The 18542-nt window shown below is 45.4% G+C and overlaps 1 protein-coding gene across 1 annotated transcript in view; it reads left to right on the forward strand.

Moving 5' to 3' along the window:
- LOC139171809 (mitotic spindle assembly checkpoint protein MAD1-like) overlaps positions 1-18542 on the forward strand; it is a 275352-nt gene that overhangs the window by 29596 nt on the left and 227214 nt on the right. Inside the window, exon 3 of the mRNA XM_070760242.1 lies at positions 10504-10560. Within this exon, the coding sequence (XP_070616343.1) occupies positions 10504-10560 (57 nt within the window). The remainder of the gene's footprint in view (positions 1-10503; positions 10561-18542) is intronic.

The raw sequence follows: 18542 nt of genomic DNA on the forward strand, positions 1-18542 counted from the left end.
AGGAAGGGCCCAAAAAAGAGCCAGGAATTTCGATCCGACCGCGTTGGAGAGTTTGGAAATTAAGAAAAACAAGCCAATCGCTCCAGTTCGCTTTTTTTTTTTAAATGAAGGACGAAAGCAGAATATTTTTCATCCTTCTTCTGCAGCACCTTATATCCATCCTCTCCCCCTGCCGCATATTATTAATATCACGGAAATAGAGTAAATTGCATCTGTTCAGGAAGCACCACGATGTTTTATACATGAGCCCTCTCTTTTTTTAGGGGTGGGTGGGAGAGAAATAGAGAGGAAAATTCATAAAAGAGTGACAAGAATCCAGAAAGCCAGCTTCGCTGAATGGATCCGCAGATGGAAAATCTTGAAATGTCTTCTCCGTTGGCCAAAACGCAGCCTCCGCATCCCATCATCCCCTCCCGCCCCTCTCCAGGTCTCTCTTTCGCCTCCTTGGTGCCCGCTCCTCCTCGGCCCTGGCCTCGAGTTAGCTGGCTTCATTTCTACTCCTTGATTCTGCAGAATCGTGGCTTAATTTAATCTCTATCTCGTCTCGAGCGACGCAGCCGGGCAGAATTCTTCATTTCCAAGGTGCAAGAGGATTGTGCTTCTCCTGATAACACGGCCGGCACAGGCGGAGAGTTATTCGGTTTATTCCAGGACCCGCATCACAAGTAGCTCTCTCTCGTTCTTCCGATAGCCAACGCTTATCTTCCCTCTTAAAGGAGAATGTTGGTGATTCAGGGTTGAATTGTGGAGGTGCTTTCTGAAGTTGCTTGTTTTCTCGCAAGCGTTTCACGACCAAACTAGGGAACAGCATCAGGGCTGGAAGGGAATGGGATTTGTGGAGTGGTGGGGAGGAGGAGGAAGATTGTGGGGTTGACGCAGCCTTCCGTCCTTCCGAGGTGGGTCAAATGAGGACCCAGATTGTTGGGGGGCAAGAGGCTGATTCTGGAAACTGCTTAGAGAGGGCTGTGAAAGCTCTAGGAAGCGGTATATAAATCTATTGCTCCTTCCTTCCTTCCTTCCTTCCTTCCTTCCTTCCTTCCACTCACCCATCCACCTATCCATCCTTCTGAGGTGGGTCAAATGAGGATCCATATTGTTGGGGGCAAGAGGCTGATTCTAGAAACTGCTTAGAGAGGGCTGTGAAAGTACTAGGAAGGTATATATAAGTCTAAATGCTATTGATCTTCCTTCCTTCCTTCCTTCCTTCCTTCCTTCCTTCCTTCCTTCCTTCCTTCCTTCCTTCCTTCCTTCCTTCCTTCCTTCCTTCCTTCCTAACTGGATGAAATGAAGACTCAGATTGTTGGGGGCAAGAGGCTGATTCTGGAAACTGCTTAGAGAGGGCTGTAAAAGTGGTATATAAGTGCTATGCTATGAATAACACCCCTAATATTAGCATATAAAATAAGAGGACGTCCCCTGCTAGCACTGATGATGTTACCTAAATGGGTGATGAAACATCTGCAGGAACAAAATCAAGCTCAGAAAGCACCAAAGACCCCCATAATCTTCCTCTTCCTCCTTCCCTTCTCTTCTCCTCCTCCCCCTTCTCCTCCTTCCCTTCTCCTCTTCCTCCTCCTCCTCCTCCTCCTCTTCCTCCCCTTCTCCTGCTCTCTACAAACTTACACTCCTTTCTAACATTGATGATGTTACCTAGCTGGGTCATGAAACGGCTGAAAGAACCGCAACCAAGCTCAGAGGGGCCCAAAGACCCTCCTTCTTCCTCCCCCTTTCTCCATTGTGTTGTGTACACCTTCTTAATTCTTTTGGCCTTCCCCCTGATTCTCTAGAGTGGCTTCCCACGTGCCGCTTCCTTCAGTAGCTCACCCTCTTCCTCCCCGCCCTCCTTTTACTACAACTTTACGGGCTCCAGTTCGTTCCGTTGTGTTGTCTTGTCTCCTGTTTATAGACTTAACTTGTTTCGGTGGCAGTCAATTAGAACAGCGGTGAAGCTTCAGAGAGAAAAGGAGGCTGGGGAGAATATATTTGTTGATTTGCCTGTTCCTGGGGAGCTGGATTGATGGTTGATGTCAAGCCCTTGCAGCGCGTTTAACATTCCCTTATGCTTTGTTGATTTTCAAATACATTTCCATATATTTTTATGTGTATACATATAAACACACAGAGAGAAATAGAGGGAGAGAGGGAGGGAGGAGGGAGAGAGACAAAAAGAGAAAGAAAAAGAGAGAGGGGGAGAGAGAAAGAAAGAAAGGAGAAAGAAGGAGAAAGCAAAAGAGAGAAAGGAGAAAGAGAGAGAAATGAGAAAAAGGAGGGAGGGAGAGAGCGAGAGAAAGAGAGAAAGGATAAAGAAAGAGAGACACAGAGAAAGAGAAAAAGGATAAAGAAAGAGAGACAAACAGAGAGAGAGAAAGAAGAAAGAAAGCGAAAAAGGTGAGAAAGAGAAAGATACCAGCAGAGAGAAAGGAGAAAGAGAGAGAAAAGAGAGAGAGAGAAGAAAGAAAGATACCAGGAGAGAGAAAGGAGAAAGAGAAAGAGAGAAGAAAGAAAGAGAGAGAGAGAGAGAAAGATACCAGGAGAGAGGAAGGAGAAAGAGAGAGAGAGAGATACCAGGAGAGAGAAAGGAGAAAGAGAGAGAAAAGAAAGAAAGAGTGAGAGAGAGAGAAAGAAAGATACCTGTAGAGAGAAAGGAGAAAGAAAGAGAAAGAGAATGGAGAAAGAGAGAGAGAGAAAGAACGATACTGATAGAGAGAAAGGAGAAAGAAAGATAGAGAAAGAGAATGGAGAAAAAGAGAGAGAGAGAGAGATACTGGCAGAGAGAAAGGAGGAAGAAAAAGAGGGCGAGAGAGAAACAGACAGAGTGTATTCGGATTCGCCCCCTGCAGTTCGGAATATAGATGTCTCAATAAACCAAGCCCCTCCCCATTGAAAAGTCACCCCCCTGCACAGATATTAAAATGAAAAAGCTTCCATCAAAATCTCGCAGTGTCTTTCCTACCCGTCCCAGAAGGGTCTCCCACTTTGAGGCTGAGTTGATATAAATATAAACTCGCTGTCAACATCCAGGTTCAGCATCCAAATAAAAGACCGGGATCATGTCACTTCCAAGAAAACACAACGTTTATTCAATGCGCGGCAGAGTTATAGCAAAGTAAAACCAAGTCGGAAATTGCAAGGCATCAGAACGATGAGTATATGGAACAATGAGGGTTTTTTTTCCCAACCGAAGACCCCCCAGGCTTCCACCTAGCTCAGGTAAACAAGTTTCCTTTGTTAGGGGAACCATCTGCCTTCTTCTCCACACCTGTTCAAATGTCCTTGAAAGATGCCCAGGCTACTCACAAGCATCCATAATCAACACACACACACATACACACACACACACTTGATCTAATTGTAAGTTGAGATGAAAAGCACATAGCTGCCAATTTTTTCAATCTTAACACCAGCACCGAAAATGAGAGTTAAATCCCTCTCTCTGCAAATACTGATGATGTTACCTGGATGGGTAATGAAAGGTCTGCAAGACCCCGCAGTCTTCCTTCTCCCCCTCGCCTTCCCAACCCTCCCCTTCTCCTCTTCCTCTTCCTGCAAACCCCAACTCCCGTCTAGAACTTAGGATCTTACGTAGTTGCGTACTCAAGGGCTGAGTAGAGATGTGATTCCATTTTTAATCTCTCACATTCTTAAAATACGCAAATACAGTGGTACCTCTATCTAAGAACGCCTCTACTTATGAACTTTTCTAGATAAGAACCGGGTGTTCAAGATTTTTTTGCCTCTTCTCAAGAACCATTTTCCACTTAAAAACCCGAGCCTCTGAAACTGTAACCAGAAAAGGCAGGGAGAAGCCTCTGTGGGGCCTCTCTAGGAATCTCCTGGGAGGAAACAGGGCTGGAAAAGGCGTGGAGGAGCCTCCGTGGGGCCTCTCTCGGAATCTCCTGGGAGGAAACAGGGCCGGAAAAGGCAGGAAGAAGCTCTGTGGGGCCTCTCTAGGAATCTCCTGGGAGGAAACAGGGCCGGAAAAGGAAGGGAGAAGCCTCCATGGGGCCTCTAGGAATCTCCTGGGAGGAAACAGCCGGAAAAGGCGGGGAGAAGCCTCCATGGGGCCTCTCTAGGAATGTCCTGGGAAGAAACAGGGCGGGAAAAGGCGGGGAGAAGCCTCCGTGGGGCCTCTCTAGGAATCTCCTGGGAAGAAACAGGGCTGGAAAAGGCAGGGAGAAGCCTCCGTGGGGCCTCTAGGAATCTGGCCGCTGTTGGGGCCGAGATGCATAAGGGGAGCTGTGATGTTCCTTCAATATATCAGGGTGACTCGACAAAAAAATCACACATATTCCTTCCCTGGTACAAGCTGATACAGGAGATGAACCTGTTGCCTAATGGTTAAGACCCCTGGATTCTAAACATGGCTAGGAAGCCATTCTGCTAATTCCGTTGAAATTCCTTCCACAGAGACCGGCTGGGGAATCCTTACCAATTCCTACACACACACACCGGCACACACTTCGCAATCGGAAATTGTGTTTTGCTAACCTCTCTTCCCGGGAAGTCAATCAAATCGACGCGACGGAGACCTGGGCTGGTCTATTAGAGCGCGTTCTATAAACACCGCCGTTACTCTCTTACCCGGAGGAAGCATCCGAGAAAAAAAGATTGCAAAGGGGTGGGGGGTGGGGGAATGGGACGTTGTCGGGAGCAAACATCCCTCGGTCCGCCGTACCTGGAGGGCAGGCAATAATTACATAGCGGTTCCTCAGAGCTGATTAGGTTTTATGCACCCTGGCCTTTTATTAGATGTTGCACTTCCCCGTCTCTGGTTTTTGACTCCAAGCAACAGCTCAGGTAGGAAAAGCTGCCCTGCTCCGAAACGATTGGTTATTTAAACGCGGAAAGGAGATTTTTATAAAGTACAGTGGTACCTCATGATACGAACCCCTCACCGTACGAACAACCCGAGATACGAACCCGGGGTTCGGAAATGTTTTGCCTCTTCTTGCGAGCTTTTTCCTTCTTACGAACCCGCCGCCCCGAAGCCCCGCCGCCCGGCTGTCGCTTTTTGAAACAGCCGGGGGGCTTTTTGATGTCCTCCTGAACCCGAACTTTTGCCGAACTTCCGGGTTCGGCGTTCGGGAGGCTGCTGAGAAGCCCCCCAGCTGTTTCAAAAGACAACAGCCAGGCGGCGGGGCTTCTCGGCGGCCTCCCGAATGCTGAACCCGGAAGTTCGGCAAAAGTTCGGGTTCAGGAGGACGCCGAGAAGCCCCGCCACCCGGCTGTCGCTTTTTGAAACAGCCGGGGGGCTTCTCAGCGTCCTCCTGAACCCGAACGCCAAACCCGAACCTCATGGTTCGGCGTTCGGGAGGCTGCCGAGAAGCCCCCCGGCTGTTTCAAAAGGTGACAGCCGGGCGGCGGCGTTTTTTTGTGTGTTTTTTTTCGTTGCACGCATTAATTCATTTTACATTGTTTCCTATGGGAAACAATGTTTCATCTTACGAACTTTTCGCCTTACGAACCTCCCCCGGGAACCAATTAGGTTCGTAAGACGAGGTATTACTGTAATTGGGTGTGTGATACAGCCAGTAACGACACAGACTTAGCATGCTACACAAGTATTATTTACATATATACATATTTACAAGCACAAAGCAGAAATAAACAACAAACCACAAAGTAGAATATACTCCCCCCACAAGATAAAGGCAAAGAATGAATGAGCTCTCCAGCATCATCGTCGGGAGAGAGTGCTGGCGCCCTCTTATGGCGAACCAGCCAAAGTCCTTAAAGGTATATTGCATCTATAAAGGTACAAACTACAATTGGTAGTTTACATACGTGGCAACCCCAAATACTGGGGAGTACCATGTACTAACACGATCCTTTTCTCTTTCCGTTCTTCCGATGGAAGTGACACACACCAGCCAGTGGATAAAATTCATCGTAGAAGGAAGGAGAGGCTGGAATAACACCGTACCTAACAGATATGCATTTGGCTAGCATCCTTAGTCTGCTCAGCTTCAGCACTTTATTTTATCCCCTGGTTTAGGGCTTTAAAAAAACCTTATTCGGAGAGAGTAACAATGAAAGAGCTTGCAAGCCAGTAAGAGCTGGGAACATCATTAGCACCTGGAAAGAAACATTCGGAGCAAGTAGAGCAATGGAAAAAAAACCCTGTGAAGGGCTTGGAAAACATTCTTTGCAGAGAGTAACAATGAAAGAGCTTGCAAGCTGATAAGAGCTGGGAACATTGTTGGCACCTGGTTAGGGCTGGAAAGAAACTTACTTGGAGCAAGTTAGAGCAATGGGGAAAAAAGCCTGCAAAGACTTAGAGCTTGGAAAATATTATTCGCAGACAGTAACAATGAAAGAACCTGCAAGATAAGAGCTGAGATGATTGTTAGCACCTAGTTAGAGGTGGGGGAAAAAGCTTCATTCAGAGTATAAGACACACCTGAATTAGCAGCCTCTTTTAGGGAGGAAAAATGTGTGTCTTAAGCATTAGGAAGCAGTATATAAGTTGAAATTCTATTGCTATTCCTTCCTTCCCTTCCCTCCCTCCCTCCCTCCCTTCTTCCTTCCTTCCTTCCTTCCTTCCTTCCTTCTTCTGAGGTGGATAAAATGAAGACCCAGACTATTGGGGGCAAGAGGCTGATTCTGTAAACCGCTTAGAGAGGGCTGTAAAAGCACTAGGAAGCAGTGTATAAGTCTAAATGCTATTGCTATTCCTTCCTTCTTTCCTTCTCCCTCTCTCCTTCCCTCCATTCCTTCTCTTCCTTCCTCTTCCCCGCTTCCCTCTCTTCCTTCCTTCCTTCCTTTCTTCTTTCCCTCCCTCCTTTCCTCCTTCCCCCCTCCTTCCTTCCTTTCTTCTTTCCCTTCCTCCCTCCCTCCCTTTCTTCTTTCCCTCCCTCCTTTCCCCTTCCTTCCTTCCATTCATCCTTCCTTCCTTATTTCCCTCCCTTCCTTTCTTCTTTCCCTCCCTCCTTCCCCCTTCCTTCCTTCCTTCCTTCCTTCCTTCTTCTGAGGTGGATAAAATGAAGACCCAGACTATTGGGGGCAAGAGGCTGATTCTGTAAACCGCTTAGAGAGGGCTGTAAAAGCACTATGAAGCAGTGTATAAGTCTAAATGCTATTGCTATTCCTTCCTTCTTTCCTTCTCCCTCTCTCCTTCCCTCCATTCCTTCCCTCTCTTCCTCCCTCCCTCCCTCCCTTCCTTTCTTCTTTCCCTCCCTCCTTTCTTTCTTCTTCCTTCCTTCCTTCTTTCCTTCCCTCCCTTCCTTCCTTTTTCCCTCCTTCCCCTTCCTTCCTTCCTTCCTTCCTTTATTCCTTCCTTCCTTCTTTCCTTCTCCCTCTCTCCTTCCCTCCATTCCTTCCCTTCCTTCCTCTTCCCCTCTTCCCTCTCTTCCTCCCTCCCTCCCTTCCTTCCTTTCTTCTTTCCCTCCCTCCTTTCTTTCTTCCCCCTTCCTTACTTCCTTCTTTCCCTCCCTTCCTTCATTCTTTCCCTCCCTTCCTTTCTTCTTTCCTTCCTTCCTTTCTTCTTTCCCTCCCTCCTTTCCTTCTTCCCCCCTTCCCCCTCCTTCCTTCCTTCCTTCCTTCTTTCCCTCCCTCCCTCCCTTTCTTCTTTCCCTCCCTCCTTTCCCCTTCCTTCCTTCCTTTCTTCATTCCTTTATTCCTTCCTTCCTTCCTTCTTTCCCTCCCTCCTTTCTTCCTTCCCCCCTCCTTCCTTCCTTCTTTCCCTCCCTCCCTCTGCAGCAAAAGGGCTAACTCCTTCTCACTTTTCCTTAGCAGAAAGAGACGTGTATTTTCATCCCGATACAAATTGGCATGTTTTACCGACGGAAATTATTTCTCCTACCAGCTTTCACAATATTTTAATACAGCATGTGGCAGTGTGCAAAACAGAGGGAAGTCTAGCATTGGAACTTAACTTTTGTCGCACAATCGCTTCCCTCCCACACAACCCAGCTCCGCCGCAGCTGTTGGAAATCAGCTTCCCCACCCACAGGAAGATGGATGGAATATCACCGACAGGCCTGCGTTTGTGCGTGTGTGTACGTACACGCATTTGTGTCTTTGAAAAATCAACTTTTATGCCTCTGTCGGTCGATCTTTCAGAGAGCTGTGATCTTCAGTAAAATTTTGGAAAATTGCTATCCTGTCACATCTTGGTTAAGCAGAGTTTCCCCCTTTATTATTTGGGGATGATTCTCAAATGAGCAGAGCGCCCATGGCTGATTTAGGAGAAACAGAGAAGACAAAACAATCTACTGGCCCTCAACGTTGGGCTCCTCCTGGTTACAAATGGACTCGTATTAAACCACAAACGTTGAGTGGATAAGACATTAGCAAGCCAGCTTTTTGTCTATAGGGATTCTCAGATACCTAGTTGGAGGAGGAAAAGGAGAAGAAGAATAACCACAGAGTTGGAAGGGACCTTGGAGGTCTTCTAGTCCAACCCCCTACTACCTTTTTTAAGCCTTGAACATATTTAAATGTTTCAATCATGTCCCCCCTTTTCCTTCTGGAGGACAGAAGGGAAAGGGGGGACATGATCGAAACATTTAAATATGTTCAAGGCTTAAATAAGGTTCAGGAGGGAAGTGTTTTTAATAGGAAAGAGAACACAAGAACAAGGGGACACAATCTGAAGTTAGTTGGGGGGAAAGATCAAAAGCAATGTGAGAAAATATTATTTCACTGAAAGAGTAGCAGATCCTTGGAACAAACTTCCAGCAGACGTGGTTGGTAAATCCACAGGAACTGAATTTAAACATGCCTGGGATAAACATATATCCATCCTAAGATAAAATACAAGGAATAGTATAAGGGCAGACTAGATGGATCATGAGGTCTTTTTCTGCTATCAGTCTTCTATGTTTCTATGTTTCTACTGCAGACTGATGGTTATCCAACATCTGCTTAAAAACTTCCAGTGTTGGGGCATTCACAACTTCTGGTGGCAAGCTGTTCCACGGATTATCTGCTCTGACTCAGGAAATTTCTCCTTAGTTCTAAGTTGCTTCTCTCCTTGTTTAGTTTCCACCCATTGCTTCTTGTTCTACCCTCAGGGGCTGCTGCGTGAGGGCTGTAGAGTTGTAGCCATAACAAATCTCTTCTAACATATCAAGGTCATCCTTTGTTCAGCACCTGCCCAGAAGTTGATGGGAGGACCGGACAGGTTCTTCCTCCTCCTCCTCCTTTTCTCCTCCTCCTCCTCCTTCTTATTCTTCTTCTTGTTGTTCTCCTCCTTCCTCTTCTTTTTCTCCTCCTCCTCCCCCTTCTCTCCTTCTTCCTCTTCCTACTCTTACTCTTCTTCTCCTTCCTCTTCTTCTTTCTCTTCTTCCTCCTCCTCTTCTTTATCTTCTCCTTCTCTCTCTCCCTCCTCCTTTCCTCTGTTTTCCTCCTCCTCCTCTTTATCTTCCCTCCCACGACAGTGTGTTACTGCTATCTGCTTAGTTGGTATTCCAAACTTGAAAACCCCATCCAAATACATTTTGTTCACTTCCAATTTGTTTTTATTATAATAATTGATCAGGAGCGAAAAATGAGAATACATTCCCTTTGACTCAACCCACAGAGTAAACAGCCTAATTTAGATTGACATAACCATTATCTTGAGAAGTACTACAGGCCTTTCCATAGATCTGTGCTATGATTAGTAGCCTTTCTGCACGGGAGTTGCTGGGTATTAGTACTAACTTTCAGTAGAAGCGAAGAAGAAAGGGAAGACAGACGTGGATCCTCTGTGGGAATCCCTGTAGTAAGACCATAGTAGCAAATGTTGGCCGTTGACTCTTCCACTGCCAACATTACTGCATCATTCATTAGTCATACTGTTCCATTGTTATACTGTTTTTATTGTTGTTGTGAGCCACCCCGAGTCTTCGGAGAGGGGCGGCATACAAATCTAATAAATTGAATTGAATTGAATTGAATGAAGGAACCAGGTCCAAACACAAAACGGTTCCAATTTAGTGCTCCAGCCTATGCACAATGTTCTCTTGCACCTGAGAAGAACTAGAAAACATTAAATGAGGGGTCCTTGGTTTTCTCCGAGCTCGCTTGTTTCCTTGGAGACATTTCGTGACCCAAGTAGGTAGCGTCATCAATGGTAGAAGGGAGTGGGGATTGTGAAGGGGAGAGGAGGAGGAGGACTGTGGGGTCCATGGTGGTTCTCTTGCAGAAGTTTCACGACCCAACTTGGTAACTTCATCAGTGGTAGAAAGCAGTGGGGATTGTGAATGAGGGAGAAGTAGGGGGAGAACTGTGGGGTCCTTGGTGCTGTCTGAACTTGGGACATTTCATGACCCCACTTGGTAACTTCATCAGTGCTAGTGGTTAGACTTTAAAAACCTATCTGCATGGAGATGAAACTCATTTCTCATTAGACCTGCATGAAACCATGGCTTTTTGCCTTGACAGAACTTTGCTTGGGACACCTTGAAACACTTCCACTGTTTTACTCCTTGGTTCGTCCTGCGGCATCAATTGTCTCCTTAAACCCTTATGTCTCTTCTCTTTTTCTTCACTGTTGGTCCTCCTCTCGTTTTCTTGTAGGGTCAGCTGTCCCAGGCCTTGGAAGAAGCAGGGAGCCAGAAGAAAAGAGCAGAGATGGTGAGTAGAGGGTTTTTTAAAATAATAATAATCATCATAATAATAATGTTTAATAGAAAAAAACATACATGTTCATTTATTTGACATATAGCCCAGCTTTATTTTATACAGTCCAGGGCTATATGTATGTATTTATCTGTATATGTATATGTGTCTGTCTGTCTGTCTGTCTGTCTATCGAGAGAGAAATAGAGATAGATATAGATATAGCTTTAGACCTTGTCGAAATGTCGCCAAGAATCTTTGAAACTTACACAGAAGAAACCCGAATATGCCCAGAGCTTCATAGATATATAAAGATATAGATACATAGATAAATATATAAAGATATAGATATGAATATACATATATAGATAGCTATAGATATATAAATATATAGATATAGATTATATACAGATAGATAGCTATGACGGTCTTGGTATATTCTGGTTTCTTCCCGTGTAGGATTTGGAAATTTCTGGCGACGTTTCGTCAAGGTCCCACTCGTCATCTTCAGGCTGGTGTTTCTGTCCTTGTTCTAGGGCGAACACTATATCTATAGATAGCTATAGATATATAAATATATAGATATAGATTATATACAGATAGGTAGCTATAGATATATAAATATATAGATATAGATATATAGAGAGGTAGCTATAGATATATAAATATATAGATATATAGACAGGTAGCTATAGATATGTAAATATATAGATATAGATTATATTCAGATAGATAGCTATAGCTATATAAATATATAGATAAAGATATGTACCAGTAGATAGAGATAGATAGATACAGAGAGAGATGGATGGATGAATGGATAGATGGTTAGATGGATAGAGATGGATAGATGGATGGATGGATGGAGAGAGAGAGAGAGAGAAATGGATAGAGAGAAAGAGAGAGAGATAAGTAGGTAGATAGATCAGATGTCCTCAACTCCACCAGATGAACTGGCTTGAAAGACTAGAACTCGCAGCCTCCTTGTTTGCCCCCCCCCCCCCCCCCAGTATTTTAACCGCTACATCAAACTACTTCTTAATATGGAATAACCAATTTATAATTTTGTACGTGATACAAGCATTTCACGGGACGTGGTTTCCAACTTATTGAGCCCTCCGGGATTAAAGCCTGAAGAACGGGAATAACAAAAAGCTATAAACTGAACATATTCCAAAAAATACACTGGGAATCCCCATTTTCTACGCATATAAAAAAAAGGGCATAATCTATTATGGGCTATTTTCTGGAGGCAGTTGCTTATTTCTCAGCCTGCATGGGGGCTGTGGGCATGAGAGTGCAGAATTTTCAGCAAATGGAAACTATTTTAATTCCCCTCCTGTAATTCCCTTCCGTTTGTTTTCTTCTTTTCAATGACTCATTTTTCTCTGCTGGGGAGATCCAGGCTGTGGGCGGCTGGGTTTAATAAGCAATATGATTCTTTCTTTCTTTCTTTCTTTCTTTCTTTCTTTCTTTCTTTCTTTCTTTCTCTCTATCTCTCTCTCTCTCTCTTTCTCTCTCTCCTTCCTTCCTTCCTCTCATTTCCATCTCCTTCCTCTTACATTTCCATCTCTTTCTTTCTTTCTTTCTTTCTTTCTCTCTCTCTCTCTCTCCTTCCTTCCTTCCTCTTACATTTCCATCTCTTTCTTTCTTTCTCTCTCTCTCTCCTTCCTTCCTTCCTTCCTCTCATTTCCATTTCTTTCTCTTTCTTTCTCTCTCTCTCTCTTTCTCTCTCCTTCCTTCCTTCCTCTCATTTCCATCTTCCTTCCTTCCTCTTACATTTCCATCTCTTTCTTTCTTTCTTTCTCTCTCTCTCTCTCTCTCTCCTTCCTTCCTTCCTCTCATTTCCATTTCTTTCTCTTTCTTTCTCTCTCTCTCTCTTTCTTTCTCTCTCTCCTTCCTTCCTTCCTCTCATTTCCATCTCTTTCTCTCTTTCTCTCTTTCTTTCTTTCTCTCTTTCTCTCTTTCTTTCTCTCTCTCCTTCCTTCCTTCCTCTTACATTTCCATCTCTTTCTTTCTTTCTCTCTTTCTCTCTCTCTCTCTCCTTCCTTCCTTCCTCTCATTTCCATCTCTTTCTTTCCTTCCTTCCTCGGCTGTCCTTTGCTCATAGCTTTCAGCTCAGGTTTGGGGGAGTCCGTCTGGCCGGCCGAAGAACAGATTACAAGCTTTTGCAATCGAAACGCTTTACCTAAAGCAAAAACTAACCGTCCCCGAAATAAACAAGGATTAAAAAGAAACGTAAGGGGAAGCAGAATTGGTATTCACAGCAGCAGGAGGATGAACAGCCAAGCTGTCTCTCAAAATGTATGCGGCCCTTCGCGATGAAACCCCAACTGATGAAAATGCTGTCTGCCATTTGGCCATCTGGTTGGAGTCCTCTTGTAAACTTCCAAGTCTCCGTAGACTTTCCTCAGCGGAGAATTAGAATCAGAGGCTGCTAATTAAAGGATGGCTGCTGTGTTTGTAATCTGAAAAGACGAGATCTTACCGGGCATCTGGACAAGGGCTTGCGGGTCTGTTAGAGCAGTGTTTCCCAAGCTTGGCAAATTGAAGGTATTGGGACTTCAACTCCCAGAATTCCCCAGCCAGCGCATGCTGGCTGGGGAATTCTGGGAGTTGAAGTCCAGGTATCTTCAAATTGCCAAGGTTGGGAAAACAATATATAATGACAAATCTAATAATTAGAATCTAAAATAACAGTTGTATATTTAAAAATCTAAAAAGCAAGGAACCCCAATATTAAAAAAAAACATACATACAGTCATATCATGCACAAAAACTACAGAGGCAGGGGGAGATGTCTCAGTTCCCCCACGCTTGACGACAGAGGTGGGTTTTAAGGAGTTTGCGAAAGGCAAGGAGGGTAAGGGCAGTTCTAATCTCTGGAGGGAGCTGGTTCCAGAGGGTCGGGGCCGCCACAGAGAAGGCTCTTCCCCTGGGTCCCGCCAGACGACATTGTCAGACGACATTGTTTAGTCAACGTTGTTGTTGTCTTCTCGCGCCAAAGACACAACAGAGTTCTCGGAGAGGGGCGGCATACAAATCTTAATAATAATAATAATAATAATAATAATAATAATAATAATTTCCCAAGCACCTAGGACTGCGTTTGGGAAATAATAATAATGATGATGATGATGATAATAATTGTAATTATTATGATTATTATTATTGAACATTACCAAGCAGGGCTTATTTCACGCACACCCTCCTCCTCTGCAGGAAAGGTTCCTCGTAAAAACGTATATCGGAGAGGCACCTGTCAATTTTGACCTGGGATGTTGCTTGAAATCCTGGGCTCATCGGATTGCTGCTTGTCTTCTTCTCGGAGCTCCTTGGGCAGCTCGGTTTGAGGTCCTCCTTTTTTCTTCCTTTCTTTTTTTGCTCTAACCGTGTACTACATAATTTCAGGACTAAGTGATCTGCCAGATGGACTCCTCTGGGTTGTAACTATTTCTTCTATTATTGGTCTTCCTTTTGTGAAAGGGAGCTGCCAACTGTGTCATGCTGCGCAGAGGGCATTCGCTCTTGAAGCCGAAATGGCTTTTCAGGTCTGTGACTGAAATAGATTTCAGTGGAAATATGGAGATGGCTGTGATAGGCCATTGGACAGCTCGGGTGTGTTCTGTCGGGCTCTCTGGTAGAATCCTCCCAAAAATGCACAGGTACAGATTGCAGACACACACACGTTTGAAAATTCAAAACAATGTTCTTTATAATGAAAATTCCCTTAAACCAAGCCCTCTTTTGGTATAGCCAAGAGCCCTCGTCTCCAAACAAACTGGTAATTTGTACAAGTCCCTTATCAGTTCTGAGATACTTATCTTGCAGCTGGGAGGCAATTCACAGTCCTTCTTCTTTCACAAAGTGAAACACACTTTGCTCTGGTTTAGTTTCAAAGCGGGGAAAAATCAGCACACAAAAGGTCAAAGTCAGTAAAGCAGTCACGAAACACAACGATCAGATAATCCTCCACAATGGCCAAACCCACAGGCTGCTATTTATAGCAGCCTCACTAATGGCCACAGCCCCACCCAACCACAGGTGGCCTCCTTTTCTTTGATAATAATCTCTCAATTGTTGTTGCCTATGCATCGCTCTCCGCATGCGTGGCTGTATCATTAACTCTTGTTCGGAATCCAAGGAGGAGCTAGAGAATTGATCTCCTTCTGAGCTGTCTGCCCCACTCTCCTCCTCCCTGTCACTCATGTCTTCTTGGTCAGAGGAGCCTTCATCAGCAGATTCCACCGGGAGCAAAACAGGCCTGCAGTATGTGGATGTCTCCCCCACATCCACCGTCCTTGGGGCAGGAGCTGGGCCAGAGCTAACCACAACAGGGTGGGAGGAAGACTATATTGCTGTCTGTCTGCCTACATGCCCAGCTATCTACCTACCAACTAGAATTTTTACTTTATACATTTATTTTATTTTTTATTTATTTTTATTTATTTATATTTGTCCAATACACAATGAGAGTTTTAGTGGGTATATATATATACCCTCCTAGCCTTTCGTAAGCTCCTTAAAACCCACCTCTGTCGTCAGGCATGGGGGAATTGACATGTTCCTTCCCCCTAAGCTTATAAAATTTATGCATGGTACGCTAGTGTGTATGATTGCTTTTAACTTGTGGGGGTTTTTAAATTAATTTAAATATTGGATTTGTCTTACATTGTATTGCTATTGCTGTGAGCCACCCCGAGTCTGCGGAGAGGGGCGGCATACAAATCTGATTAAACTTAAACTTAAACTTAAACATATACACACACACACACACACATAGTAAAATAATGATGAAGGTTATAGAGGGGATACTCATAGTAAAATATATCTATGAAAGAATAGAAAAGAAGGTATAGTAATAGAACATATCAATGAAAGAATAGAAGAAGAGATATAGGAATAGAAGAAAGGTATAGGAGATATAGGAGAGCAATAGGACAGGGGATGGAAGGCACTATAAAGAGACCCGTCCCTGGGTGGGCACGAACCACCAACCTTTCGGTTAACAGCCTCCTCCCTCCCTCCATCACTTTTTTCCTCCTTTCTTGCCTTTAGCCCTGCCTCATTTCTCTTTTCATTCCTTCTTTCCTTCATTCCTTCATTCCTTCCGTCCTCCCTCCCTCCCTTCTTTTTTTCCTCCCTTCTTTCATTACATTAGCCCTGCATCCTTCTTTCTTTTCCCTCCCTCCTTCCTTCCTTCTATCCATCCATCCATCTATTCATCCTCCCTTCTTTCCCTCCTTCCTTCTTTCCTTCCATAAGCCCTGCCTCATCCTCTCTCCCTTCATCCTTCCTTCCTCCCTTTTTTCTTTCCTCCCCTTCTTTCATTACATTAGCCCTGCCTCCTTCTTTCTTTTCCCTCCTTCCTTCCATCCATCCATCCATTCATCCTCCCTTGTTTCCTTCCTCCCTTCTTTCCTTCCATAAGCCCTGCCTCATTCTCTCCTCTCTCCCTTCATCCTTCCTTCCTTCCTTCCTTTTTTCTTTCCTCCCCTTCTTTCATTACATTAGCCCTGCCTCCTTCTTTCTTTTCCCTCCTTCCTTCCATCCATCCATCCATTCATCCTCCCTTCTTTCCTTCCTCCCTTCTTTCCTTCCATAAGCCCTGCCTCATTCTCTCCTCTCTCCCTTCATCCTTCCTTCCTTTTTTCTTTCCTCCCCTTCTTTCATTACATCAGCCCAGCCTCCTTTTCTCTTTTCCCTCCCTCCTTCCCTCCCTCCCTCCATCCTCTCTTCTGCCTTTCCTCCCTTCTTTGCTTTCTCCCTTCTTTCCTTCCATAAACCTTGCCTTCTGCTCTCTTTTCCTTCCTTTTTTTCCATCCATCCATCCTGCCTTTGCTGGCTTCCCAGCTCCTCTCCCAGCCTTTCCTTCCATAAGCCCCGTCTCCTCTCTTTTCCTTCCTTCCATCCTTCCTTCCTTTCTTCCTCCCTCCCTCCCTCCCCACCCATTGAGCAGTGTCATTGCGAAGGCCCTGGGACATCAGTTGGAAAGGATAGTGGACAAAGTGGACTAACTCTCTCTCTCACACACACACACACACACACACCCCTGTTGTGTCTTGGGACGTGGACCTGGCACCGAGAGGGAATTTCTATCTCTTGTGGACCCGAAAAGACATTCAAGACCTTCTTCCCCGTTCCCTCTTCCCACCTCCTCTACGTGGCATTAAGAACAGGCTGCATCGCAAATGTTAACATAAACTCCTGTTGCCCAATTAATGAGAGTTGACTTATTAATTGCTGTTAAAGGCTACGAGTTGATTGCTCTGATTACCGAACACGGCAGCCTTCCACCGTCTCCCTCTTGGAAACGCTTAGCAAACGAGCGGTGGGGGCTTCTATTCAAAGCAGAGGGGTCTGCGGTGGCTCACGTACATCCTTTTCCACGTGCTCCTGTGAAATACTGAATGGGTGAGTCACCGGGTGCCAGGTGAAAAGGGGGGTCACCCAGGCGGCATGTTTACCAAATGCTAGGCCATTTGGGCTGCCCAAAAACCGCCGCATCAAAGGGCAACAGGCCCGCCGAGCTAACGACGCTAGTGTATTCTCAAACACATGATTCAATTACAGTGGTGCCTCTACCTAAGAAGGCCTCTACTTACAAACTTTTCTAGATAAGAACCGTGTGTTCAAGATTTTTTTTTGCCTCTTCTCAAGAACCATTTTCTACTTACAAACCCGAGCCTCCGAAACTGTAACTGGAAAAGGCAGGGAGAAGCCTCCGTGGGGCCTCTCTAGGAATCTCCTGGGAAGAAACAGAGCTGGAAAAGGTGGGGAGAAGCCTCCGTGGGGCCTCTCTAGGAATCTCCTGGGAGGAAACAGGGTCAGAAAATGCAGGGAGAAGCCTCCGTGGGGCCTCTCTAGGAATCTCCTGGGAGGAAACAGGGTCGGAAAATGCAGGGAGAAGCCTCCGTGGGGCCTCTCTAGGAATCTCCTGGGAGAAAACAGGGCCAGAAAAGGGAGGGAGAAACCTCCGTGGGGCCTCTCTAGGAATCTCCTGGGAGGAAACAGGGTCGGAAAATGCAGGGAGAAGCCTCCGTGGGGCCTCTCTAGGAATCTCCTGGGAGGAAACAGGGCTGGAAAATGCAGGGAGAAGCCTCCATGGGGCCTCTCTAGGAATCTCCTGGGAGGAAACAGGGCCGGAAAAGGCGGGGAGAAGCCTCCGTGGGGCCTCTCTAGGAATCTCCTGGGAGGAAACAGGGCCGGAAAAGGTGAGGAGAAGCCTCTATGGAGCCTCTCTAGGGATCTCCTGGGAGGAAATAGGGCCGGAAAAGGCGGGGAGAAGCCTCTGTGGGGCCTCTCTAGGAATCTCCTGTAAGGAAACAGGGCCGGAAAAGGCGGGGAGAAGCCTCCGTGGGGCCTCTCTAGGAATCTCCTGGGAGGAAACAGGGCCTCCACTCTCCCTGTGGTTTCCCCTATGACACGCAATATTTGCTTTTACATTGATTCCTATGGGGAAAATTGCTTCTTCTTACAAAGTTTTCTACTTAAGAACCTGGTCACGGAACGAATGAAGTTCGTGAATAGAGGTGTCACTGTATTTGTCTGTGAGAAAGTACGTTTACCACTGGAAAGAGAAGGAAAAAATGAATAGGAAAAATAAATTCAAACGGCTTCAGCTAATTGCCGTTGACAAGACAAAGGCAGCTTGACTTTCCAGTTATTAATTAGCAAACCCGTGCTAATTAGCTTGTATAAGCACAATTTATGCCTCTTTCTCTAAACGCAATTAATTCTGCAACCGGGCCGATCCGTCTTTGGGATGTGCCACCCATATCATTAACATGCTTCACCCTAATTAAGGATGGGCAGCAACGGCTAAAGGGACATATTTCTGATCATAGCCATTCCGTGGATCCTTTGATGTTTTGGATCCCGTGGTGAACTTGAGCCGGGGGTTTTATTTTGGAGTTTGCTGAGAAGTTAACCTCTGCCGGCATGCCGAATGGAGGTGTGGCAAACCTATTTTCTCTAGAATTTATTTATTTATTGGA

This window comes from Erythrolamprus reginae, chromosome 9 (genome assembly GCF_031021105.1).
Source record: "Erythrolamprus reginae isolate rEryReg1 chromosome 9, rEryReg1.hap1, whole genome shotgun sequence".
NCBI classification, from domain to species: domain Eukaryota; kingdom Metazoa; phylum Chordata; class Lepidosauria; order Squamata; family Dipsadidae; genus Erythrolamprus; species Erythrolamprus reginae.